The sequence below is a fragment of the Pteropus medius genome, unplaced genomic scaffold (assembly GCF_902729225.1).
Source record: "Pteropus medius unplaced genomic scaffold, Ma_sr-lr_union100, whole genome shotgun sequence".
Taxonomy (NCBI): domain Eukaryota; kingdom Metazoa; phylum Chordata; class Mammalia; order Chiroptera; family Pteropodidae; genus Pteropus; species Pteropus medius.
In genome coordinates this window covers 6,182,719-6,208,359 of record NW_024354499.1, presented here as the reverse complement: position 1 = coordinate 6,208,359, position 25,641 = coordinate 6,182,719, and the positions used below count along the sequence as shown (strand labels likewise).

General features: G+C 49.5%; 3 protein-coding genes across 19 annotated transcripts; 2 read left to right on the top strand and 1 right to left on the bottom strand.

Moving 5' to 3' along the window:
- The first annotated feature begins 17 nt into the window (after window positions 1–17).
- LOXL3 (lysyl oxidase like 3) lies at window positions 18–20,037 on the top strand. Of its 10 annotated transcripts, XM_039852694.1 has the most exons (17): window positions 21–562; window positions 776–844; window positions 2,362–2,692; window positions 4,327–4,488; window positions 5,149–5,365; window positions 12,843–12,899; window positions 13,529–13,588; window positions 15,753–15,972; window positions 16,209–16,389; window positions 16,524–16,678; window positions 16,916–17,083; window positions 17,221–17,383; window positions 17,576–17,819; window positions 17,912–18,027; window positions 18,110–18,246; window positions 18,333–18,444; window positions 18,625–19,174. In XM_039852694.1, the coding sequence occupies exons 3-17, from the start codon at window positions 2,374–2,376 to the stop codon at window positions 18,696–18,698; spliced, it is 2,385 nt and encodes a 794-aa protein (XP_039708628.1). In that variant the 5' UTR covers window positions 21–562; window positions 776–844; window positions 2,362–2,373; the 3' UTR covers window positions 18,699–19,174. The 10 variants fall into 10 exon arrangements, with proteins under 10 accessions (XP_039708623.1, XP_039708621.1, XP_039708622.1 ...); XM_039852687.1 differs by having other exon boundaries at window positions 20–562; window positions 776–2,692; XM_039852688.1 differs by having other exon boundaries at window positions 20–844; window positions 2,011–2,692.
- On the bottom strand, window positions 7,314–22,844 carry HTRA2 (HtrA serine peptidase 2). 3 transcript variants are annotated; one of them, XR_005650600.1, is made up of 9 exons: window positions 21,742–22,844; window positions 21,435–21,639; window positions 21,151–21,345; window positions 20,882–20,914; window positions 20,562–20,667; window positions 20,348–20,417; window positions 19,550–19,679; window positions 16,519–16,661; window positions 7,314–15,447 (listed from the first exon to the last, which is right to left on the bottom strand). XR_005650600.1 is itself a non-coding variant. In XM_039852707.1 (8 exons), exons 1-8 carry the CDS (start codon window positions 22,245–22,247, stop codon window positions 19,315–19,317), a joined length of 1,377 nt encoding a protein of 458 aa, XP_039708641.1. In that variant the 5' UTR covers window positions 22,248–22,844; the 3' UTR covers window positions 19,106–19,314. The 3 variants fall into 3 exon arrangements, 1 of the variants encoding a protein (XP_039708641.1); XR_005650599.1 differs by having other exon boundaries at window positions 19,554–19,679; XM_039852707.1 differs by lacking the exons at window positions 7,314–15,447; window positions 16,519–16,661 and adding an exon at window positions 19,106–19,480 and having other exon boundaries at window positions 19,584–19,679.
- Window positions 22,533–25,573, top strand: AUP1 (AUP1 lipid droplet regulating VLDL assembly factor). Of its 6 annotated transcripts, none has more exons than XR_005650601.1 (12): window positions 22,533–22,669; window positions 22,750–22,887; window positions 22,978–23,128; window positions 23,282–23,466; window positions 23,726–23,798; window positions 23,906–23,979; window positions 24,224–24,290; window positions 24,392–24,494; window positions 24,628–24,747; window positions 24,862–24,977; window positions 25,102–25,282; window positions 25,391–25,573. XR_005650601.1 is itself a non-coding variant. In XM_039852710.1 (12 exons), exons 1-12 carry the CDS (start codon window positions 22,620–22,622, stop codon window positions 25,425–25,427), a joined length of 1,206 nt encoding a protein of 401 aa, XP_039708644.1. In that variant the 5' UTR covers window positions 22,533–22,619; the 3' UTR covers window positions 25,428–25,573. The 6 variants fall into 6 exon arrangements, 5 of the variants coding, with proteins under 5 accessions (XP_039708644.1, XP_039708643.1, XP_039708642.1 ...); XM_039852710.1 differs by having other exon boundaries at window positions 24,655–24,747; window positions 25,164–25,282; XM_039852709.1 differs by having other exon boundaries at window positions 25,164–25,282.
- The last annotated feature ends 68 nt before the right edge of the window (window positions 25,574–25,641 follow it).

The following is a 25,641-nucleotide window of genomic DNA, read 5'->3' as shown; positions in this document are numbered from 1 at the left end:
CCCGCCCCTCCCCCGGACCCCGCCGAATGCATTGGGGGAGGAAGGAGAGACGCAAGAAAGGGAGGGGTCCCCCAGATGAGCCGGGCGGCCCACCCCCTTCGGGCCCCTACCCATAGCCCTGGGCTTCACCAACAGACACCTCGCGGTTTCAGCCAGAGGGATCTGGCGCCTGGGCTTGGGGGCTGCGTGCGACGTCACATGCTCTACGTGACATCAGAGTGAAGGCCGTGACATCACCTCGAAAATGCGGACGGGCGCCCTGGGGCCTCGGAGGGGCCACGTGAGCCCTTATGGCCTCAGAGTACCCCCCCCCATCTCGACCGGACCCGCCCCCAGCCGGGCCGTTTACTCTCTGCCGAGCGGGGGACGTGGGGGAAGGGCAGGGGTCTGGGGTCTGGAACGCTTCCTCGAGCCCGGAGCTGAGCCGCGGCCTCCCGCCGCCACAGAGGTCGCCGCCTGGGCTGGTCAGCGGGCCCGTGGCCTCTTGCGTGTCCTGCCCCTGACCGCAGCTGCCCGGCCTCCAACTCGCGGGAAAAGAAAGCTTCATTGAGACAGCCAAGAGGTGCGGGGGGCGTAGGGAGGTGGAGCAACAGCGTTCACCAAGCTCCACGGGGAAGGAGAGGTCCAAGAGGAGGGACCTGACCAGGGAGGAACCCAGGGAGAAGGCGGAATGTGGGAGGGCTCAAGGGGACGTGGGAGGGACGAAAGGAGAAGGGAGAGGGAGGTCCAGTCTTGCCTGACCAAGCGCTTTTTTTTTTTTTTTTTTTTTTGGAAGTCCCAGCACTGATCTCGAGGACCAGGACTCTTCTTCCAGCCCCGAACTAGGACCTCCGCTCAGCTAAAGGTAGGGAAGTCAAGCTGCCGGCAAGAGGAAGGGGAGTTGCTGATGGAAAGGATGGTGGAGGGACCGGGGCAAAGGAGTGATGTGGGATGAAGTCCAGGGGAAGCTGTGAGGGTTTTATTATTGCCAAAGAAGTGTGAGACAAGAGGAGTGTAGAGAGGAGACAGATATTTGTGGGGGGCGGGAGCGGGGAGGGCAGCTGCAGGGTTTTCCAAATAGGGCAGTCGGGAGGGCCCTAAAGCTGGGGACTCCTCTGTGAGGCCCTACCCCTGGGCCCTCAAGCCAAAATATCCTCAGAACAAAGCTGTCCTGTTGGGTTGTTTGTCTGAGGCCGGAGGAAGCATGCTGGGGGGGCTTGCTGTAGAGGGGCTGTTTTCAGCCCCAGACAGAGGGAAGGCCTTGGCTGAGGAGTTGAGGGTGCCCTGGCCTCTGGTTGCCCAGTGACAGTGGTGGCCATGTTGGCAGGAGGCTTGGACAATCCTACAATTCTACCCTATCCCACCCCCACCAACCCAGCTTGAGACCTGGCCCTCCCAGGCCCCTTGACTATGCAGTGCCTGTGAGAGCCTGTGTGCTGAGGAGGATATGGAGCTGGCTTTCCGCACATTCAGGTCTCTGCCCTCTCTGCCCTCTCTGCCTCAGAATCTGCCCAGATAGGACTTTGGGCTTGGCTCCCATTCAGGGGACTTTAGATCCAAGGGTCTCCTTGCCTGCCTCTCTCCACAATCAGCTGTCTGTCCTCTGATTAGCTGAATGGGGTCATCTGGGTCCCTCCTACCTCTGCTTCTTGGCTCCTGTCGGTTGCTCTCCTCCTCACCTGTTGCCTCTCTGGGTTGCTCCCCAATTCTGTGTGCCTGGCTCTCTCTCAATCACCTTTTGTCCATCTTCATCGTTGTCTCTCTGCTGTCTCTGTTTGGCCCCCTTTCATTCCCACAGTTTCCCTTCTTTTCACATCCTGTCTGTCTGGGTCCTCTTCTTTGTGTGTTTCTTGTTCGGTCTGTATCTTTTTATCCCAAGCATCCTCTGGCTCGGGGTCTCTAATCACTGTTTTTTTTCGATCTCAGAGTCTCATACATTAGTGAATAGAGGTAATGGAGGTGATGATGGCAGAACTAGGGAAGGTCATTGTGACACATAACTAATACTGAGAATTTTACTCTTTACGACAGGGAGGGAAAGCCTCTCTCTCTGTCTCTATGTCTATCTTTTTCTCTCTTTTTCTCCCTCTCCTTCTCCTTCTCTTACTCTCTCTCCTTCTCTTACTCTCTCCCTCCCCTTCTCTCTCCCCCTTCCCAATCTGAATCTCTCAATCTGCGCCTCTTGACTCAGTGTTTCAGCCCCTATCTAGTGTGCATTTCTCTCACTGTCTCTCTTAGTCCCTGGGTGCTTCTCTTTCTCTCGCACGCCCTCTGTCTCTGGTCTTACTCAGTGTCTCTTTTCCTCTCATGACCTCTCTCTTGGACCTGAGCCTGGCTCAATCTCAGTGTCTCTCACACACTCTCTCTCTCCGGGGCACCCAGGCCTTCCCTGCCATGGGACCTGTCAGTGTCTGGCAGTGGAGCCCCTGGGGGCTGCTGCTGTGCCTGCTCTGCAGTTCATGCCTGGGATCTCCATCTCCATCCCCATCCATGGGCCCTGAGAAGAGGGCCGGGAGCCAGGGGCTGCGGTTCCGGCTGGCCGGCTTCCCCAGAAAGCCCTTCGAGGGCCGTGTGGAGATACAGCGAGCTGGTGAATGGGGCACCATCTGTGATGATGACTTCACGCTACAGGCTGCCCATGTTCTCTGCCGGGAGCTGGGCTTCACAGAAGCCACAGGCTGGACCCACAGCGCCAAATATGGCCCTGGAACAGGTGAGCAATGCCCCAGGCATAGCCTAGGTATTGCCTAAGTGTGACTTAAATGCAGGGGGAGAGAACGTCAGGATGGCACAGCCACAGGGACACAGGACGCCAAGAATAGCCAGTGTCAAGTAAACCCCTGGGTGACAAACCAGCCAATATAGTCACTTCTCAGAGCTGTGTGACCTTTGGCTAATCATTGCCATCTCTGAGCCCCAGATGCCCCATGTGCAAAAAGACTAGATAATATCTAAGTTCATTTCTGCTATAAAAAGTATGATTCTACAAAGCTATGTATGAGGACAGCCCTGATACAGTGAGCCTTGTACGGTTAAAGTACAGCTGCTTTCATGGGAAGCTGAGAGCAGGTAAATGATGTCTGGATGTCTGTCCCAAAGCCAGAAAAGATCACAGATACTGCAGCAGACAAAGTCAGATTATAGGCCAAAGCTGAAACTGACAAGCTGGAACTGAGTAGGATAGGTATGAATGTGAGGACCAGGAGCTTAGCAACAATTCCAACCAAGGCCTGGGGGTACTTACATTGTGTGAACCCACAATGGGATTAATGGACAGGACGGTGCAATCTGCAGCTGATACCCCAATTCTCACTGGCTAGACCACTTCTGAAATAAAGTATCATGTGTAGATGCCACATTTTAAGAAAGATAGTAGAAAATGGAAATACTTTCTGAGGGCAGCTGCCCAGATGTGAAAGATGTGAAGCCAAGTTTCAAGGAGAAATAGTTGAAGAAACCGGGGATGTTTGATATGAAAAGAAAAAGCCTTTGATAGCAATTACATGACGGTTGTCTTCAAATATGAAGGCAGTCATGTGGCTGAGGGATTTTTCTGGATGGCATCAAAGGACTGAATTAGACCTGACGGGGGAAAGTCATCAAGAATCACAAGAACTTTGTGATGGTTATCGGCCAAGTGGGGCAGGAGGTAGGTGTCCCGGCAGAAGCTGGAGAAATCCTTATGAGGATATGCATCAGGGTCTCTGCACAGTGTCTGAGAAAGACAACTTTGAGGATTCACTCAATTCTGAGATGAAGTCAATGATACTCATTGCAGTATGGTCCAGGTAGAGAGAACAAGGGTCAGTGTGGAAGTGCAGACAGGGTGGGCACATGGGTAAGTGAGGCTGAGGTGAAAGATCTTAGATTTCCAAGTCTCACAGATGGCTCAAACCCCTAAGCTCCCATGTGCTGGCTGTGTGCTCAGGCAAGTTACTTAATTTCTCTGAACCCCCACTTCTTTATATAAAGTAGTGATAATATCTTATGGCAGCTCTGTTCTAAGAATGATCACGTATGTACACACCATGGCAGAGTGCTTGATTAATTGTAGCTATCGTTGAATGGTTAAGAACTGAGCAGAATTTCAACGTCGACTCTTGTTTTTTTATTCACCCTGCCAAACTCCTGAGTATCCCCAGATCACCACCAACCCTCCATCAATTCTATGCCTCTTTTCCTGTTCCCTCCAGGGCCTGCTATCCCTTGCCCACCCATTATCTTACCAGAAAAATGATATCATTATGGCCAAGTGCAAGGCCTCCATGCTCACTCTCCCCAACATCCCTATCACTCCCTATATCTACCTTCCCAAGCCTCTCTGTCTCCTCACCTACCCCTCCGCAGGCCGCATCTGGCTGGACAATCTGAGCTGCAGTGGGACTGAGCAGAGTGTGACCGAATGTGCCTCCAGGGGCTGGGGAAACAGTGACTGTACCCACGATGAGGACGCCGGAGTCATCTGCAAAGACCAGCGCCTCCCTGGCTTCTCCGACTCCAATGTCATTGAAGGTCTGCAGTTCTAGCTGCACACACACACACACACACACACACACACACACACACACACACACACACACACCCCCACCCTGGTTGGCAGACAGAAGGGCTGGGGTGTTATATGTGATTAAAGGCAGGGGATTCCATGTGTCCCATGGGCTAATTTGGGTTGATAGGAGGCTGGAGGCAGGGGTGCACGGGAGCAAATGTTAGAGCTCTTAGATGCTTTAAAGTCCAAGTTTGTTTTAGGATTAACATTCAAGTTACTAAACCTGTCAGGAACCTCTCCAACTTTATCCCTGGTCCCCAAGATATCCTGTGCTCTCCTGGAACGTCTCCCTTCTTACCTCCCCCCTCCTTCAATACCACTTTCTCTTTGAAGTGCTCCCTCCTGCTCCAGACAGCTAGGTGCGCCTTCCTCAGCATTCAGTCATTTCTCAGGGCACAGCATGTCCTTCCACTCTTGTGATTGCAGGAGAGTCGACACCCCACACACTCATTCAGTACACTGCTAAGGAAGACATCACATCTCCCTCAGCCCTATCCAGCCCTGTCCAGCCTCTGGCCATTGGATTTGCAGCAAGCACACTCAGTCAGCGTTTCTTAAGGGTAGCCAGACATGTGAACGGCGCCATTGGGATTCTTTCCTCTGCTTGTGGTCCCATCCCCAGGTAGAGCATCACCTGCAAGTGGAGGAGGTGCGCCTTCGACCAGCGGTTGGGTGGGGCAGGCGACCCCTGCCGGTGACTGAGGGACTGGTCGAAGTCAGGCTTCCCGATGGCTGGTCGAAAGTGTGTGACCAAAGCTGGAGTGCCCACAACAGCCACGTGGTCTGCGGCATGTTAGGCTTCCCCAGCGAAAAGAGGGTCAACGCGGCTTTCTACAGGTGAAGGACCATGGGCGCTGGTTGAGCGGAGTGGGGTGGAGGGATGCTCCTTGAGGAATGGGGTTGAGAGACCTCTGAGAGGGTCTGGGCACTGGGGGTCTCTGGGGCTCTAAAATAGCGGGAAAATGGGGGAGGCCTTTGCGAGACTGGAGAGGTGAGAAATCTTGCGGGACCATGAAGGGCTTCCTGAGGCGAGTCTGCTAGGGGGACCAGTGAGGCTCCTGTTCTCTCGGGTCTGGAGTCGGGGAGGGGCGAGTGGCGGCTGGTGGAACGTCGGTGCCGTGACCCCAGCTGTTGTCTGGCAGTCCCCGGCCCGGGGCGCGCGCTGGGTTGCGAGGCCACGCCCAGCGGCGACAGTCCCGCGGGCGGTTTTGATCACCGCTCCTGCGCGGCCCGGAGCCCGGGTCTGAATTCAGAGAGGGTGAGGGCGTACCCTGCCGAGGCAACGCCTGGTGTGTCCTGAGCAAGGCTGGGCGCCTGGGGTCTGAGGACCGTGACAGGCCGGATGTGGCCCGCGGGGCGGTGTCTCCGAGTGAGGGCCAATCCCTAAGAGCCGGAGAGGGAGGACGGCCCTACCCTGGGTCCTGGCCGCCCGTCAGGCGCGTCTGTGATCAACCCAGCCCTCAGGGATCCTAGGCTGTTTTCTAGAGTATCTATCATTCGGCAGAGGCACCTGCCCAGGATCCTTGGCGCACAGCTTCTAGAGTAACAAATCACATGGTGACCGGCTTTGTGCTTACAGCGTCTCGCTTCCCTGGAACATCTAATTTGGCCATTTTGAGAAATTTGGAAATCTTTATAGTCTCTCTGCAATCTATTTTTCAGGCTAAAAATGCTTATTTCCTTCAGCTCTTCCTTAGATCAGTTTTGCAGAAAGACCTCTTGACATCTAGGTGCCCTCCTTCCACTGGGCACACTACTTATAACATGGTCAGATCAGAGCAGGGTGCAGTAAAAATGCTCAACTCTCATGTCTAGATTTTGCATTACCTTTGTGTTGAGGCAGCATCCCACTGCTCATATTGAACTTGTAATCACCTAAAACCAATTCAGGTCTTCCTTTATCCTTGGTGCTGATAGAGCAGCCTGTTTTAACCTAAATCTATATTGAGTTTACCGTATTAGTTTGCTGCATCATTTAAAAACCATCTGTCATCCCGCCCAGCCTCCTCTGGTAGATAGACATGATAACTATGCCTCTGGCTTCATCAGAATGACTGTTAGAATTGTTGAAATGTTTAAAACCAAAGCTTAACTCTTCTTAGGAAACTTTCCTCCAAATTTAAATCAAGCCTTTACTCATTAGTTGTGAAATATCTTTTCAACCAATTGGGAACAAACTGAATACTACAGTGAGGTAGCCAACGTTTTGCCATCTTATCTTCTTATAATGAAATCATGGGAGATTTTGCTAGTCTTTGCTAAAATCCAGGTATACTATGTTCACAGCCATTCTCCAGCCTTCTGATTTAGTGATCTTATCAAAAAAGGAAATCATGGTGGCTTGACTGACCTAATTTTTTCTGAAATCCTTTTAGGTCTCTAAGGATCACCATATTTTTTTCTCGGTGCTCACAAACTTTTTATTTAATAACTTATTCTAAAATATTACTTACTGTAAGTTGAGGAATTCTTTTTCTTCTTTTTGAAAGTCAATACATTATCCAACCTCCAGTCTTTTCCATACTCACTAACATTTTCCTTGCCCTGGCTCTGAGACACATCTGAAAGTTCTTTCGGCCCAAGGGATACACTTTTTCTGGTCTAGAAACACAAACTGTCTTAAAACATCTATGTGCTCTGCTCCTCTGCTATCATCTGCCTTGGGGCTATATTTCTTTCTCTGTGTTTGTTCCTTATCTTTCCTAATCCAAACACCAGGTTCAAAAGATGAGTACAATTTAAATACCAGGCATTTCAAGTGAAGCAGATAGCATGAACAAAGATGTACAGATTTGTTCATTTGCTATTTATTTATTGAGTGCCTACTGTGTGCCAAGAACTATTGTAGACACTAGAGATTCAACAGTGAACAAAACAAACAAAAATCCCTAATCTTGTAGACTAGGGAAGAATTGGAAAATAAAAGTAAAATTACAAAATGTAAGAATGACAAAGAATATAATCATTAAAAACAAAGCAAGGAAAAGTTTCAAAAATGGTAGTGGGATAAATAGAGTGGTCAGTAAAGGCCTCTTTAAGAAGGCATCATTTGAGAAAAGATTTAAAGGAGGTGAAGGCACAAGCTAGCAGAAATCTAAACCAATAGTTTCCGGAAGAGGGATCATAAATGAAAAGATCCTGGGAAATGGGGTAGGGGGAAGGGGAAGGGAGAAGGCACTCTTGTCATGCTCCAGGAGGCCACTGGGGCTGTAACTGAGTGAACAAGGAAGAAAATGAGAGGGGATGTGATGTAGGAGGATAGTGAAAGAATGGGTAACCAGATCACATCGTGCCATTGGGGACATTTGTTTTTACTCCATGTGAGATAAAGTTCTGAGCAGAAGCATGAATCTGACTTCCATTTTTTTAAGTTTTTCTTTATTATTTATTTATTTTTATTTATTATTTCTTTTTTGGCTGCTTTATTAACAATAGACTGTAAGGGATACATATGGTAGAATCAACAAGGCAGAAAGACTAATTAAGATGTTATTGTCTTCTCAAAGTCAAGTAAATAAAGTAAGAGATGATGGTGACCAGTGAACATGGCAAAAAAATGATGAAATTCTGTGTGTAGTTGAAAGTAAAGCCAACAGGATTTGCTGATGGATTCAATGTGGTATGAGAGTAGAGGAATTAAGGGTCATTCCAAAGGTTTTGGCCTAAGCTAATTATGAAGTTGGCCTCATTTGATAAGGAAGATAGTGCGTGGAACATGTTTTATGTGGGGATGGCAGGGAAGGGTTGTATATTAGGAACTTATTTTGGGATCTGTTAAATTTGAGGTTCTTTAAGACATTGAAATGGTGAAGCTGAGTAAGCAATTGGGTATAAGACTCAAGTTCAGCTGAATAAAAGTATTTTAAGTCCTCAAACCGGACAACATCACCAAGGGAGTGAGTGTAAATAGAAAAAGAAAAGTCTAAGGACTGAATCATGGGGAGCTTAAACATCATGAGGTCAGGTAGATAAGGTGAAATGCAAACAGTGAGGTGGGTAGAAGGAAAACCAGGTGAGCATGGTGGCCTTGAAAGCTAAGTAAAGTACTTCAAGGAGGCAAGAGCGATCAACTGAATCAGTGCTGCTGATGGGTCTAAAAACAAATACTGAGAAACAACTGGATTTAGCAATGAGGAAGTCATATAAGATGATATGAATAGGATATATTTGGAAAGACAGTTGACTAGAGTGGAAGGCTTATACTAAGAAATAGAAGAAGGAGCTAGAAGAATAAATAAGGCCAGAAAAATGGAACACTTTTAATGCCAGATTGATCTTATGGAAAAATTAAAAATAAAAGTATTTGTATGGAACAGTGATAACAATAAGGCCAGTGGTTTTTAAAGTTTGCCTGATGAATTAGAAGAGGTGCGAATTGAAAGAGGTGGTTCTAGTTTCAGTAAAACAAGTAGGAGTTTGTTATAAAAATGAAGCTGATTAGGAAGGTGACAACAAAGAGGAAAGTGAATGAATAGATGTAGGATGACTGATGATAGAATGTAAAAATAAGAGAAGAGATTCCTAAAGTGATTCTGAAGCTGCTTGAGAGAAGAATAGTGCCATCAGACATCTCTAGGCTTCGAGTTAATATGAACTAATTTTAGAAGTGAGCCATCCTCAGAAAGTTTGAGACCCAGGAATTATCCCTAGATATGCACAGCCTGAAGTAATTTTCAGAGATCAGGAATATTTGCATACATATTGGAATCTCTTACTGAGTCTGAGATGAAGGCTGGAGAAGAAGATATACTAAGTACAGAGATCATTCTTAGTGGGGAAAGAGATTACAAGAGTCCTGGGAGATTGTGTGGTGGGGATGTGATATAGATCTTCTTCCACAGGTCAAGTCAGACAGAGGGGACGTTCTCATAGGTAATACAATTACAAAGGATAAGCAAGACTTATAAACAACTCTACCTTCCTTAGAGAAAGAAGATGCATCTGCTATTTTTAATACAAGTCAGTAAGATTTGGGGAATGAGAAAATCAGAACATAATGTATTTATCATTTTAAAACTTGGTTTGGTATTTCTGCCCTAGAACATGAGAAAGTTATAGAATTTTGAAAGGGAGAAAGAATGCACAGATAATTGAACCATTTACTACCCTTTTGCAGGCAAAAAAAATTGATGTTCTAAGAGCTTAAATGCTATGTAAGAAATCACTCGTCTAGTTCAGTTCAGATAATTTTTTTGAACTCCTACTATTTGCAAACCACTGTGCAGGGTTCTGAGAAAATGGAGATGATAAGAGATGTAATTAGGCACCAGATCCTAGAAAATCTTATAGATTATGTTAAGGATTTGGGTCTTTATGATAAAAGTAATGGGAAATCATTGAAGTGTTTTAATAAGGAGGGCTGTGAGAGGACATGATCAAGTTTGTGGCTCCAAAAGCTCACTCTGACTGTGTCTCTGAGAATAGTTTGGAGAAGGACAAGAGTGGATGGATTGGAGAGATATTTAGGAAGTAACATTGACAGAACTTGGTTGCGGATTGAATTTGGGAGCCAAAGAAGGGAGAACTGTGAAGGTTGACTCCTAGGTTTCTAGAGTGGATTTTGCTGAAAAAATTATGAGTTTATTTTTTGGACCTGACCTGTATTACATTTTAGATAACCTTAAGCTATCTAAGTAGAAACATCAAGAAGACAATGGAATATACAAAGTTAGGTGTGAATGAAAACAGAGAGAGGATGTAGAGTGAGAAGAAAAAAAATGCCTTAGACAGAGCTCCAAAATTTTAAGTCATGAGATAGAGGAGGAGCCTGCAAAGAAGACCAAGAAAGCAACTGGAATTAGGAATTAAACCAGGATAGTAGTGTTATGACAACCAAGGAAGAAGAGAGTGTCAGATGCTGCCAAGAGTTCAGTAAGATGAAAAAGGAAAAATGTCTACTGGATTTATTATTTCATAATGATGGCTAGGGAAAACCAGAAAGGAGTAGATTAAGGAATGAGGGGGGAAGAAAGGATATAGAGATGGTCAATATTAACAGCTCTTGAAAATTCTTTCTATGGAGAGATGAGGGATGGGGGGTGTTGGAGAGGAGGAGAGATAGAGAGAGAGAGAGATTTGAAAATGTTTAGAAGGATTTAATTGAAAACGGCAACTTCTCAATTAAGAAGGAGAGAAAGGATAAGGGATAGAATTCAGAAACAGTTGTGGAGAGTGGCCTTAGAGAATAGAGACAGTTGAAATGAGAAAAGGATGTGCAGATGTCGGTAGGTTTTTATGTTTGATGGTTGAAGGAATAAATGATAGGGGAAAACAAGCATATTTATGAATGAAGAAATGTAAATCAAGACAAATATCAGTTCTAGTCCTAGCTAAGTAGCAGGTCGTTAATATAGCCTACATTATACCTTATAATATATATACATCTAATTACATATGCTATATAATATATATTATAAAAACCTTGTAAGCTCCTTAAATAACTTAGAGAAGAGATACAGTAGTCCCCCCATCTTTGTGGTTTTGCTTTCTGCAGTTTCAGTTACTTGAGGTCACTGTGGTCTAAAAATATTAAACAAAATTCCAGAAACAAACAATTCACAAGTTTGAAGTTGTGCACGATTCTGAGTAGTGTGATGAAATCTTGTGCCATCCACTCTGTCCCAGCAGGGATCTGGATCGTCCCTTTGTCCAGCGTATTCACGCGGTGTACACTCCCTGCCCAGTAGTCACTTAGTAGCCGTCTAGGTGATCAGATCAACAGTTAGTGTATCACAGTGCTTGTGGTCAAGTCATTCTTTTTTTACTTAATAATGGCCCCAAAGCCATTAACATAACTTTTATTACAGTGTGTTGTTATAACTGTTCTATTTTATATTAGTTATTGTCATTAATCTCTTACTGTGCCTAACTTATAAATTAAAACTTTATTGTAGGTATATACCTATAAGAAAAATGCAGTGTTTATATAGGATTCGGTACTATTCTCCATTTCAGGCATCCACTGGGAGTCTTAATACGAATCCCCCATGGATAAGGCAGGGGGACTACTGTACTTTGAAATTTCTACATAATACTACATTTTCCTGAGTACTACTCTGGAGATCAAGATGATCAAGTTACTGGTAAAAGGAAGTGCCAAGTATATTTCATTCTAGACACATCTGAGAAAAACATTTGGAGAAAAAGTTTCACACTACATACTTGTATGATGAAAGGTTTTAAACTCTTAGTAATGTCTCAGGAAAGGGACCTGAGAGTTACTGTAGACTCTTGGCTAGGAATGTTGGACATTTGGGATGTTTGGGCAAAAAGGCCAATTAAGTACATCCTCAGGAAGAAGCCAGGGCAGGAAATAGCTTCAGCCCTGTTTAGAGTCTATCTATATATTAAAAATCCTAGTGCATCTGCACACTGTACACTACATCCAATAGGCTCTTCAAGAAAAACAGCAGAGCAGGACATGTTCAAAGAAAGGATGACTAAGATGACAACAGGGAATTTCGTAAACATAAGAACAGATAGACAAGGCCTGCATTCATCCATACATAGGTGGACAGGGAAAAGAGGGGGCAGAATTAAGATCTTTGAAATCAAAGGGAGAATGAGAGGAGAAACAGACATTAGTTTCCAGACATTAGACTTAAGACAACCTCTTAAAGAATAAAATAGTCAAATATTTAAGCCAATTAAAAAGAAATAAGGTTTTAGAACTTATTTCCCTGGAAGTAAGTTTGGGGGATGAGCTCAGTCTGTGAATGACTGAAGCATATAGGATTTAACTTGGGCAGGAAAGGTGTTGTCATCCTAAGCTCCTTGGCCACTTCTTCCTCAGTCAAACCAAGTTGACATCCTTGGATTTTCCAGCCTTGATCCTTGGTCCTGGTTCACAGGCCTCAGACCTGGAAATGCCAGAAGCCGGGGAACATCCAAGAATAAAGACAGTCAGCCCTCCTAGGTGTGGCCAGGCCAGTTTTCTCTCCCAGCTTGGTCAGTCTGGGAATCCTAACATCCCTAACGCCTTCCCACCTCCACCCTCCCCTTAGCCCTCTCCTCAGGTTTAGATCAGACTTACTGTCGACCCATCCGCCTCAGCCTAATTTCTGTGGGTCCTGGTGTAAGGGTTCTATCAGCCCTGAGTCCATGTCCTTCACTGCTGCTCACCCACCTGGTCATGTACTTATGAGGCCAAACAGTTGTGAAGGGTAGAGTCTTGGGATTATCTGATGTTATAACATCCTGCCACAGGAAACCTCTGATCGTTGGAAATGAAACCTTGCCCCTGGTCCCAACTGCACCAGCCTTTCTCACTTGGTTTTAGACTGATCCTGACTCTGCTATTGTCTTATCCTCACAGAAAGTTGAGGAAGCGAGCGGCCAAAGCCTCCGCCCGACGCCCCAAGCCCCTTGTAAGGTAATGGGGCAAGAGCCCTGGGACCTCCTGCTCGCCCCTGTGGCCCCAGGAGGTGGATGGATGGAAGGCAGCCTATCCATGTCCATCCCAAAACCCAAGCTGTTGAAGTAAAGGATATGACTGGAAAATGGCCCTTCCAGGATGGGAGGGGAGGGGAGGCAGGCATGGGAATGGGCGAGCTTCGATGTTAGGAAGCACAAGGACGAAGTAGTGTAGGAATGGCTGAGGAACAGCCTCATCTTTACATTTCCCCCAAATAGCTCAGACTCCATCCTCAGCCACCTGCATGCTTCCTCCCCTTCCCCCAGTCTTCACCTCCCTTAATTCACCCACATTCCCATTCTCTCTTCTGCCTTAACTTTTCTCTTATCTCCTCACCCACCTGGACTGACATAACTAGATTTCTTGTCACTGTTGCTGAATCCAGAGAGCAGCGTGAGATCATAAAATACAGTTCAGTGGTGTGCGGCAGTCAATGTTTGTGGCAAATAGGGCTGCCTTCACTTTACTCCTTCTTCCCACATTCTGCATAAAGGATCCTTCCCAGAAACAGAAAAAAATCATCCTCTGTCTTTCCTGGGCCATGAACCTAACCACTATCTCCATTAACTGCTTTCTCCTTTTTTCAGACCAATCACCAAGCATAAAGTCAAACCCAAACCCCAAGTGGGCAGGGGGCCAATCAAGAGGTAAATAAAGTTCTGGCTGGGTGGAGAGAAGAGGGAGCATCTAGTGATGACCCAGGGGATCTGGCTGTGGTCAGGAAGGGGTGCGATAGGGGTCTCCACCAAGAGGTGGAAGAGCAGCAGCAGCTATTACAGACCACCTTCCAGGTGATTCACTGAAACATAAAAGCTTGCCCTTATGTTGGTCTCTGCAGAATTGTGCTTGCCACAGGATTTTTAAAAATCTCTGTATCAGTCCATCCTTGTTCCACACGCTCATTTATCTTCTACCAGTGAATTCTGGTAGACACTCTGGCACTTTTGTCCATCAGATGCCACGCTTGCCTCTTCCCCAAGAGGTTGTTTGTCTAAGGGATCAGTGTTCCCATCCTACCTTTATTTGATTAAATTTTAAGAATAAGTGCTACTGGCTTAGAGGTAAGACTTAATGGGATCAAATTGACAGCCCCTTTCCCTCTGGCTCAGTCGACAAGATTAGGCTCCCAGATGCATAATTTTCCTCCTGGGCTTCTGCAGAACCCAAGGGAATGCAAGGCTTCTGACCCCATTGATTAAATCTCGCTAGGCTTCCTAAGGCCATTTGCACATGCAAAATGTCCCTGATAACTTCTTCAGCAGTGACTGAGGTGCAAAGAATTCATTCCTTTTCATTATCCCCTCCTCTCTTCAGCATGTTCTAGTAGTCCCCTGGTTCCCCTCATGACCCAGCTCCTCCTTCTGGTGGCTTCAGAGGAGCTTGGAATTTGGGTTGTTCTTGTAGTGCCTTTTAGTTTAGGGTCATATTTGCCCATCACCATACCGTGGGCTTCCCTAACCCCCACATTAAAGTGCACACTGCTGTTTTCACTTTGTCAGTTGTAGGGAAAGTGGAGGAGGGAGTTCAGAAGAGAGATGTCTTTTTCCTGCGATGGCCTCTTTAACTTTTATTTTCAGCCGAACAGGACTTTGGGAGAGTACCTAATCTCTTTCCTGAGCTTCCAAAGGCATTCTGTCAAGTCTCCAGGCTTCTTTTGTCTGTTGTATTTATAAACACTTTCTTCTTTTTGTGTCTTCCTGGCCAATGGCCTCAAGTCATCATATTCCTTCCTTCCTCTGACATCAAGTAATGGGGCACATTGCCGTAATAATTCACTGGCAAATCAGCCTCCCAGGCCCACTCCACCAATATCAGGGTTCGGCTGGTTCCCTTCATCTCTGGACTGTTCTGAGAAGAAAGTAGTTTCTCTCATCACAAACCTCACTGCAATCTCTCATTCCGTTGGCATTGATAAAGCCCCTCAAGCATCTCTCTGCAGTTATTTTCAAGTTTTAGTATCTCTAGTTTAATTCAATTTTCCTGCTTGGGTGGCTATGGAACATTCTCTCTTTAAGTTGCAGAAGCACAGACTGCCTCATTAAAGACTCAGAGCTTAGCTCAGGCCTGGGGATGTGTTTACCATTCTGTTCATATTCACTCTCCTTCTCTGGCTATGTGGTCCTTCTAACTTTAGTCTGTCTTGCGTTTATAAATCTTCTTCTCTCTATATGCCAACCCGTCTTTTGCGTATCCACCATCTGGTCTGTTCTTCCCATAACTGCCCATCATACTCTGGCCTGCAGAGCCCCTGGCCTGGAAGTCTCTCTGGCCTCTGAGGAGCCATTTAGATTCAAGACTTACTCTTACTCCTTTGCATCCTGACTCATTCAGATATTCCAGTCTTGGCACAATAGGAGGATCTGCTCGCTCTGGCTCTTCGGGCTTCCTGTTTGTGTCAGCTGCCCCCTCCTGCCCATCTCTGCCTACTGGGCAGTTTTAGCTTCCCATCCTCTTTGCACAGCAGCCTCAACCTCAGTCAGCCTCAGCCTCTGTTAGGGTCAGCAGCCTAAAACCATTTGGAACAAGGTTTCTATCAGGCAAGTTGAGACTTATCACCTTCCTATAGGGTTCTTCTGCTGCAGAAAGTCCCCAGAGACCCTCCTATCTGGGTAACCAGGGCTCTTTCAGCCTGAAAACTCACCATTCCCTTTGTCTCTTCGGAGTACAACGTACCAGAGAAGAGGAGAAGAGGAGGAATAGAGCGGTTGTGAAGAGTTGGGGGATGGTGGAGACATGGAGTGGGAGGCGGGTTGTGGGCAAAGAGGCAGGAGCATTGTTTTACCCTACTGCTCCCCACTCCTGTCCCCCCAGGCTGCTGGCCCAGCGGCAGCAACACTCCTTTGGTCTGCATGGGGTGGCGTGCGTGGGCACGGAGGCCCACCTCTCCCTCTGCACCTTGGAGTTCTATCGTGCCAATGACACCACCAGGTGCCCTGGGGGGGCCCCTGCGGTGGTGAGCTGTGTGCCAGGTCCTCTCTACGCAGCATCCAGTGGCCAGAAGAAGCAACAACAGTCGAAGCCTCAGGGGGAGGTGTGTGAGACAGTGACTGTGACCTTCCCCACCCCAGGTGGAGAATCCCCTAGCCTGGCCACCCCTAAGCACAGCCCTGACCTGAGGATAGAAAGGAACCCTCCAGGGGGTGGGCCACAGATCTGAGACCCCACCCCTCCCACCCACCAGAGTCTCATTCATCTCCAGGTCTGCTCAGCCCTTTCTGCACTGACATTCCCATTCACTGCCATTGGACACATCTCTCTTCTCTATAGGCCCGAGTGCGTCTAAAGGGTGGGGCCCACCCTGGAGAGGGCCGGGTGGAAGTCCTGAAGGCTGGCACGTGGGGCACTGTCTGTGACCGCAAATGGGACCTACAGGCAGCCAGCGTGGTGTGTCGGGAGCTGGGCTTCGGGAGTGCTCGAGAGGCTCTGAGTGGTGCCCGCATGGGGCAGGGTGAGAGGGATTAAGGTGGGAGGGACAAGGAAGGAGGTACACGCTCCTGCGGGATACAGTCCTTGGGAAGGAGACCCCTGGGCAGGCAGTAAAGGCCCAACTGTAATCTCCTGATCTTTGACCTCTGACCTTAGGCATGGGTGCCATCCACTTGAGTGAAGTTCGATGCTCTGGACAGGAATCCTCCCTCTGGAAGTGCCCCCACAAGAACATCACAGCTGAGGACTGTTCCCATGGCCAGGATGCTGGGGTCCGATGCAACCTGCCCTACACTGGGGTAGAGACCAAGGTCAGTCATACTTTCTACCTTGGCTCAGGTGTCACATCTTATCCAGTCCTGGTCATGCTCTGCAGTGTGATGGCCTCCAGCCCACTATCCTAGGCCCCTGCCACTCTGGATCTCCCTCCTGACACCACCACTGCTAGCCCTTTATGTGCCTCGGAATCACCCTTCAGTCACATGCCTGCTAGTCTCCCACTACCCTACCACAAAAGCTTCCCCAGCTCTTCCATTCTCTCACTATAGATCCGACTCAGTGGGGGCCGCAGCCGACATGAGGGGCGAGTAGAGGTGCAAATAGGGGGACCTGGACCCCTTCGCTGGGGCCTCATCTGTGGGGATGACTGGGGCACGCTGGAAGCCATGGTGGCCTGTAGGCAACTTGGACTGGGCTATGCCAACCATGGCCTGCAGGTGAGTGGGAAAGAGGAGAAGGGAACCAAGGTAGTTGCTTCCAAAGCCTGTGCTTAGGGCAGAGAACTGGAAATTAGTCCTTTGGCCCAGGAGGCTGGATGGTGGAGCCTCACAAAAACACCTACATATGTCCCCAGGAGACCTGGTACTGGGACTCGGGGAATATAACAGAGGTGGTGATGAGTGGAGTACGCTGCACAGGGACCGAGATGTCCCTGGACCAATGTGCACATCACGGTACCCATATCGCTTGCAAGAGGACAGAAACCCGCTTCACTGCTGGAGTCATCTGTTCTGAGAGTGAGTAATGAGCAAGCTGGGGAAGGGACGTTCTGGGCCACCCCTTTCAAAGAAAGAGAGGGCTGTAATGTAGAAGGGCACTGCTTCCATGTGGAAAACCAGCCTCACAAACACTATGGGGGATAGAGGCATCCCATCTGTCCCCATCCTTCAACAGTGACTTCTAACACTCTCCTTCCTTCCTGGGTGCAGCTGCATCAGATCTGCTGCTTCACTCAGCACTGGTGCAAGAGACTGCCTACATCGAGGACCGACCCTTGCACATGCTCTACTGTGCTGCAGAAGAGAACTGCCTGGCCCGCTCAGCCCGCTCAGCCAACTGGCCTTATGGGCACCGGCGTCTACTCCGATTCTCCTCCCAGATTCACAACCTGGGACGAGCTGACTTCAGGCCCAAGGCTGGGCGCCACTCCTGGGTGTGGCACGAGTGTCATGGGTGAGAGGGTCGAGTAGAAGGGCAAAGCCATTGGGGATAGGGTAAATCTGCTGGGATCAGGGAATGAAACAGGGGTTCCCTTGTCTTCACAGGCATTACCACAGTATGGACATTTTCACTCACTATGATATCCTGACTCCCAATGGCACCAAGGTGGCAGAGGGCCACAAAGCTAGTTTCTGCCTAGAAGACACCGAGTGTCAGGAGGGTGAGTTGGACCAGTCTAAAATGGACCACAGTAACTCCAACCCACAGCCTTGCCTCACACTGATATATACGAATCCCTTCAGATGTCTCCAAAAGGTATGAGTGTGCCAACTTTGGAGAGCAGGGCATCACCGTGGGTTGCTGGGATCTCTACCGGCATGACATTGACTGTCAGTGGATTGACATCACAGATGTGAAGCCAGGAAACTACATTCTGCAGGTGCCTGGGGTCTGAGATTTCTAGCTAGCAAGTGGGAAGAGTGTTTATCAAAGACATCTTAGAATTGCATTGCCTTTCTCTCACAGGTGGTCATAAACCCCAATTTTGAAGTAGCAGAGAGTGACTTCACCAACAATGCAATGAAATGTAATTGCAAATATGATGGACATCGCATCTGGGTGCACAACTGTCACATTGGTATTTGGTGGGAAGAATAGCCCAGGAAGACAGGGATGGGAGGGAAAAGCCTTTACTCACTTCTCCTTGTTTCTATGTCTTCCCACCCACGGCTGTATTTCCCAACCCACCCCCCACTTCTACCTACCCTTCCCCAAGATGGGTCTGCTTTCCTGCCCAAACCACCCATTCACCTTGCAGGGGATGCCTTCGGTGAAGAGGCCAACAAGAGATTCGAGCGCTACCCTGGCCAGACCAGCAACCAGATCATCTAATATGCCACCACCCACCTCTGCACACCACCACTGGCCCCTAATGGCAGGGGTCTGAGGCTGCCATTACCTCAGGAGCTTACCAAGGAACCCCTGATGTCAGCAGGCCCCTTACACTCATCCAATGTGCACTGTGGATGTGGAACTGTAAGCCGATGTTATTGCCCTCCTTCCTAGGCCAGCTGTCTGGATCTGAAGCCAAACATGGGGAATCCTGGATCCCAGACCCAGCACCAAGCTGAGCAGGCCACAAAGAGCAGCACCTGATTAACTGGCCAGAATGACAGACAGCAGCTCATTTTCTTGAATAGGGAGGTCAGGATGGTCAGTTCCAGTATCTCCCCTCAGTTCGGGGGGATACAGCTTTACCTCTAGCCTTTTTGTGGCAGAAAAGATCAGCACACCCCCCATTTTTGACTATAACATGTTGCTAAGTATAATTTTATTTTATATAAAAAGTGTTTTTTTGATTCCTCAGAGCCCAGGGATTGGTGCTGGTGGTTGGAGGGACCTGCCCCCCCACTGGTTCATTTAATCCTCTGTCCAGATGCCCTCAGAGCCTAGGCCAGGAAAGCAAAGTAGAAATCAGAGCAGTAGCCTCATACTCTTCCTGATCTATTCATTCTGTGACTTCAGGGGTCACATATAAGGTCAATGTTTCTGGTCCCCGCCGGACCCGCACTGCCAGCTGGGATTGGGTTCGAACAGCTTCATAAATATCTTCAGCATTTTGTACCAGCTGCTCCCCAATGGCCAAGATCACATCACCCGGCCGCAGACCAGCCCTATTGCAAAAGATGGACAGAGAAAGGAAAAAGTAGACAGACCAGTTCAAGGACACATGTGAATCTCACCTACCCCCACCTCTCAGTGCAGTCTCTCCCTCACCGGTGTGCAGGGGAGTCCAGGATGACTTTATGGATGAGCACGCCATGCTGAACATCAGGAAAGCTTGGTTCTCGAAGCTGTAGTTCAGCAAGGATGCTGAAAGGACACAGGCCACCCTGTTAACCACACCAAAGTGCTCTCCCCATCTTGGGTTCACCTCAAATCTCTCATCAACACACTGACAACTGTATGGATAAGGTATGCACTAGGTACTCCAGATACAAAGGCAATTCATTTCTGCCTTCTAGTAGTTAGGAAGTGGGACACATATATAAAAGGTACCTAATTCCAAATGACAGATGGTGTTAAATCAGTAGCACTAATCTCATTCTAAAATCCTAAGAGAAGCTTTTAAAGAGGGAGTAGAACTTAAGCTGAGCCTAGAAGGATGGGTCTGATATTTAACTATATGAAATAAAAACAACTCAAATAGAAACCTGAGGGTAGGAAATCAGGTTGGCTGCAACAGAATATATACATGTAGGAAGCCAGGTCTGGAGATTAAAATGGAGACAAATGGAAACTGGCCCCCAAACACCAGGTTAATAGATTGAAAATTTTAAAGCAGTAATGGGATGAAATCAAATTGGTGGTAGGTGTGCAAAATGGAGTGGGATGAGAAGACAGCTCTTCTGATAGCTGCAAATATGAGGCAATTCACCATAGATAAAGAGAAGATTGAGAACAAAGCTCAAGAGAAGTGCCAGTTGTGCACCACTGAGTATACTGGTGGTCCTACATGTCACTACCCCTAAAGGTCATACCTGGGAGTCAGGGTCAGCATCATCACCCCAATGTATCGGCGCTGGGACCCACTGATTCCAAACCAGGAATCTGTGATAAAGAGACAAATGAGCCCCACCCAGCTACATTCTTCCTTCCCCTCCTTCCCCTCCCAATAGACCCCTCTCCAGCAAGACCCAATGGATGCCCCTCCCACCACTTAAGGGAACCCCTTTTCCCCTAAGCCAGGCTCACTCTTCTTTTCCCCACGATGCAGAAACTCTCGAAGGCGATCAGAAGGGATGGCAAAGGAGATTCCAGCTGTGACCTTCATGGTATTCACCCCGATCACCTCCCCATCCTGCAGGGACAGAGCCCACTATTCCCTAGCCCAAACAAATAGTAGGAGATGGGGGTACCTGAACAAGAGTAGCAGGGAGTTGGAGAGATCTGGTTGGATTCTGGGAGACAGCCAACAAGGGACTGTTCAAAGCCTTGACCAAACATGGTTAAAGTAGGGAAATCCCACACTGACCTGGGGCAGGAATTCTTGGAGAGAAGGATGACCCACTCACCAGGTTAACCAAGGGACCTCCAGAATTTCCAAACTGCAGGACAAGGAGAAAATATGGAAGAGATCCAGGGACTCTATGCCTGAGGGCATAACCAGGATGTAGGCATTTTCTTCAAATTCTTTTCCCAGCCCATGAATGAGAAACCATATTTTTGTAGCTCAATCCCAATATATAGGCTCATCCGCCATCTATCACACTTGGTGCCTGCACCACACAGCCTCTCTCCCTCCCCCAACCTGGACTGTCAGTTCTCTCATATCAGGACGCACATCAATAGCTGCATCAGTCTGGATGTATTCCACATTGGCTTGGGGGAGGCCTAGGTCTCTAGCTGGACGCTGAGCGGAGCTGACGATGCCGGATGTGATCGTGTTCTGCAGTGCAAAGGGACTTCCCATGGCAACAACAAACTCCCCTTGCCGGACATCAGATGAGCGTCCCAGGGGCAGTGTGGGAAGAGGTTCCTAAGAATGAATGGGTACAAGGGACCTGTCATCTGGAAATGCGAGCAAATTCACAGTCCCAACCCAACCCAGCCTGCCCAGACCCCCACCTTGGTCTGAATCCTCAGCGTGGCGATGTCCGCCACGGGATCCACGGCTGTGACCATGGCTTCATACGTGTCGCCGCTAGGCAGCCTCACACGGACTCGGCGCCGATCAGCCACCACATGGGCATTAGTAACGATGAGCCCGTCAGCAGCCACCACGAATCCTGAGCCATTTGATATAGGGACTTCGCGGCCCGAGAAAGGGTGCCTGGGATGGGGAGAAAGCATGGATGTGAGGAGATCGTACCCCTCCTGGTCGCCTGCCCTCTAGCCCACAGCTTTGGTACCTCCAGGTCTACCCCACTGTTACCGGCCCAAGATCTCGATATAAACCACGGCAGGTGCCGTCTTCTCCACCACGTCTGCGATGAAGTTGTACTGGCTCCGGGGAGAGGTGGGCGGCGAGCCAAGGACAGAGGCAAAGACGGCCGGGGGACCCCGCCCCCCGCCCCACAACAACAGCAGCACTGCCCCCCCAACGCCCAGTGCCACCGCCAGCCACACGCGCAGACGGGCTCCAGGGGTCCCTGAGTCCTCCTGGGTCCGGGAATCTGGGGTCCCCGCTGTCAGCCGCGCTCGAGAATCCGAAGTCCTCGACGTCAGACATGTCCGTGATCCAGGCACCCCCACAGACAACCGGACCCGGAGACTGGGGGTCCCATAAGTCACTCGGGTACGAGGGTCAGGAGTTCCTGACGTCAGTAGGACCCGGAGGTCAGGAGTCAACAGGGGTCCCTTCCCCCAGCGAATCCCCCCTAAAGCCCGCCATCCCCAGAGGCTACAGCCTGCACCCCGCCCCGCCCTCAGTGCAGCCATGAGCTCCGCCTCGGCTGCCTCCTCGCCCTCCCTACACAGAGGCGGCACCCTGGACGCGAGCTGGCTGACCGCGGGACGCGGGGCACGCCGGTACCTGAAGTCCTCCAGAAGTGCACGCCGGGACCGGGATTCCCGGAGCCCGACTCCGCCCCTGCCCCGCGAATGCCGGGAATTGTGGTCTCTGCGGGACGCGAGCTCTGAGGTGGCCCAAAGACCCGCGAGGCATGCTGGGGCCGCTAGCCCTTCCGGGGCGCCTCAGGATTTCGGGTCCTGGCACCCTGGGCGGACGCCCGGAGACTCCGCCTTCCCAGGAGCCCCTGCGGCGGGGCGCAAAGATGGCGGCGGCGGCCGAACACCCCTAGAGCAGCTGCGATGGAACCTCCCCCGGCGCCGGGGCCGGAGCGGCTCTTTGACTCGCACCGGTAAGAGTTCCGGCGGGAAGAGGCCATCTCTCGCGTCCACTCGGCCTTCGGCGCCTGATCACCCCACCTCTCGCCCCCAGGCTCCCGGGTGACGGCTTCCTGCTCCTCGCGCTGTTGCTCTACGCGCCCGTCGGGTTCTGCCTTCTCGTCCTGCGCCTCTTTCTTGGGATCCACGTCTTCCTGGTCAGCTGCGCGCTGCCAGACAGCGTCCTTCGCAGGTTCCGACTCGCGTGCTCGGCATAGGGAGGGGGGAGTCACGGCTGGGCCCGGTCCGAGGCCGTGCAGTCACCACTGTCTGCGTCCCCCAGGTTCGTGGTCCGGACCATGTGTGCGGTGCTGGGGCTCGTGGTCCGGCAGGAGGACTCAGCACTCCGCGATCATCGTGTCAGGGTCCTCATTTCCAACCACGTAACACCTTTCGACCACAACATAGTTAACCTGATCACCAGCTGTAGCACCGTGAGTCGGGGGCGAAGCCGAGAGCGCCATGGCCAGTTCCCTTGGGGACCAGGAGCTACTGACTGAGCCTTACCCCTAACCCCGCTTCTCTACTCCATATGTCAGTTTTTATCACTTCCCAACATTCTTTTTTTCTTTCTTCCCTGTCCCCAGCCTCTACTCAACAGCCCCCCCAGTTTTGTGTGCTGGTCTCGGGGCTTCATGGAGATGGATGGGCGGGGAGAGTTGGTGGAGTCACTCAAGAGATTCTGTGCTTCCACGAGGCTTCCCCCAACCCCTCTGCTGCTATTCCCCGAGGAAGAGGCCACCAATGGCCGGGAGGGGCTCCTGCACTTCAGGTGGGTAAGCACAGGTATTGGTCTCTAACTGGGTAGGTAGTTGGTCAGGCTTGGGGAACCTTGGGTTTTCACAACCTTCTTCAGCCCTACACTCTCCATTCCTAGTTCATTTCTTTTCTACCTACTTAGGGTTCTTTCCTCTGAATCCCTTTATTCCCACATTTATCTACTTGTACAGTTTGAAAGTTTCCTATTTTTAGTTAGATATGAGCTGCTGATTGGGCTGGCTAGAATCCCATCCTACTCTCTCTTCATCTAGTTCCTGGCCATTTTCCATCCAGGATGTGGTACAGCCTCTTACCCTGCAAGTCCAGAGACCCCTAGTCTCTGTGGTGAGTGTGTATTGGTTGGTGAATCTCGGGCGGGGGCAGGGGGGAGGTTAAGAGGAATGTTCCCACTCCTGGCCAGACTTAGACTTCACTTCATGCCTTCCTCTCAGACGGTGTCAGATGCCTCCTGGGTCTCAGAACTACTGTGGTCACTTTTCGTCCCTTTCACGGTGTATCAAGTAAGGTATTAACTGTCCTCATTTTTTGGTGTCTGGGAAAAGCTCACCTCAAGGTTAAGGAAGTAGTTGCCCCTGCCTTGTCCATTTGCAGATCTGTTAATATAAAGGTTCCACTACGGAGACAATACAAAGTATTTACTCTTTCTCACTCTAAACACCACTTTTCCTTGAATACTAGTATCAAAGCAGGGAGAGGGTGACACCCTTTACTCCGGGTGCCCCCACCATGGCCCTGACTGTTTTTTGCAGGTGGCTCCGTCCTGTTCATCGCCAGCTAGGGGAGGGGAATGAGGAGTTTGCCCTCCGTGTACAACAGGTGGTAGGGTACACAGGCAGGGTGGAGGTAGGGGCTTTCCTTAGGCAGAGAGGAAAGAAGGCTTGAGACTTTGACACTTCCAACCTTCCTATTTTCCCTAGCTGGTGGCCAAAGAATTGGGCCAGACAGGAACACGACTCACTCCAGCAGACAAAGCAGAGCACATGAAACGACAAAGACACCCCAGATTGCGTCCCCAGTCAGGTATGTGGTCTCTATACACAAAGCTTTTTGGTTTTTTTCCAGCCTGTTGTAGTTTCTTCCCTATTCCTGTGCTAGTCAGCTTCTCCTTCCTCCTCGTTCTCGACTCACTATATTTCGAATTTCTTTTTTGCAGCCCAGTCTTCTTTCCCTCCCTCCCCAGGCCCTTCTCCTGATGTACAGTTGGCAACTTTGGCTCAGAGAGTCAAGGAAGTTTTACCCCATGTGCCACTGGTCGTCATCCAGAGAGACCTAGGTATGGAAAAGGGTAGCCTCGCACAGGAAGATAAGCAAAGAGAAGAAAAGTGGGTGGTGAGGGGAAAGGTGAGCAGGGAAACAGATCTCCTCTCCTCTCTTCCCTTTTCTCCAGCCAGGACTGGCTGCGTAGACTTGACCATCACTAATCTGCTTGAGGGAGCCGTAGCTTTTGTTCCTGAAGATATCACTGAAGGGACCCAGTCCCTTCCCACAGTCTCCGCCCCCAAGGTGAGACCCAGGAAATGGTCAGATCCAAGACTTGGGGAGGGATGGGGCAGTCTACATACTCCCTATCCCTGGTGTCTCTTTTTTGATCCTGAGACCCTAGCACAGTGCCTCTCTTGTAAAGTAGGCATTCGATGCGTGTTTAATGATGATGACTTCGCAAGCCCTCTGACATTGTGATCACCTCAGTTTCCCAGCTCTGGCCCGGTGACCCCTCAGCCCACAGCCCTTACATTTGCCAAGTCCTCCTGGGCCCGGCAGGAGAGCCTACAGGAGCGAAAACAGGCACTGTATGAGTATGCAAGAAGGTAAAGGGCTTAGAGAGCAATGGGTAGGAAGGGATGGGTTGGAGAAGGTAGCTAATTATAGAGCTAATACGATAAAGCCCACACAATGTCTTCTTCTATGTCCCACAGGAGATTCACAGAAAGACAGGCCCAGGAGGCTGACTGAGCACAAGATGGGATGGTACCCAGAACCGCAGGACGGAGACTGGGGGCAGCCCTCACCCAACTCACAACAGGCTGGATGGGTGGGTGGTAGAAAGGGAGGGATGGGGCTCCCCCCAATATCACATTAAATTCAGGGTTTTCACTCAAGGTCTCTGTTGCCTCTCTGTTTCTCAAAAGCTCCCTGAACAGATTCCTTTTCTCTTAGTTGCAGGGAT

Bases quoted from the DNA above. Each gene is read 5' to 3' on its own strand.
- AUP1 (XM_039852708.1), top strand. From the start codon at position 22,620: ATGGAACCTCCCCCGGCGCCGGGGCCGGAGCGGCTCTTTGACTCGCAC. The intron at 23,467-23,725 runs GTGGGTAAGCAC...CTCTTCATCTAG, and splicing joins GAGGGGCTCCTGCACTTCAG to TTCCTGGCCATTTTCCATCC. The intron at 24,495-24,627 runs GTATGTGGTCTC...TCTTTTTTGCAG, and splicing joins CAGATTGCGTCCCCAGTCAG to CCCAGTCTTCTTTCCCTCCC.
- HTRA2 (XM_039852707.1), bottom strand. From the start codon at position 22,247: ATGGCTGCACTGAGGGCGGGGCGGGGTGCAGGCTGTAGCCTCTGGGGA. The intron at 21,640-21,741 runs GTAACAGTGGGG...TCCCCATCCCAG, and splicing joins TATATCGAGATCTTGGGCCG to GCACCCTTTCTCGGGCCGCG. The intron at 20,915-21,150 runs GTGCGTCCTGAT...CTTGTCCTGCAG, and splicing joins AGACTGATGCAGCTATTGAT to TTTGGAAATTCTGGAGGTCC.
- LOXL3 (XM_039852687.1), top strand. From the start codon at position 2,287: ATGACCTCTCTCTTGGACCTGAGCCTGGCTCAATCTCAGTGTCTCTCA. The intron at 4,489-5,148 runs AAGGTCTGCAGT...GGTCCCATCCCC, and splicing joins CTCCGACTCCAATGTCATTG to AGGTAGAGCATCACCTGCAA. The intron at 5,366-12,842 runs GTGAAGGACCAT...TTATCCTCACAG, and splicing joins GTCAACGCGGCTTTCTACAG to AAAGTTGAGGAAGCGAGCGG.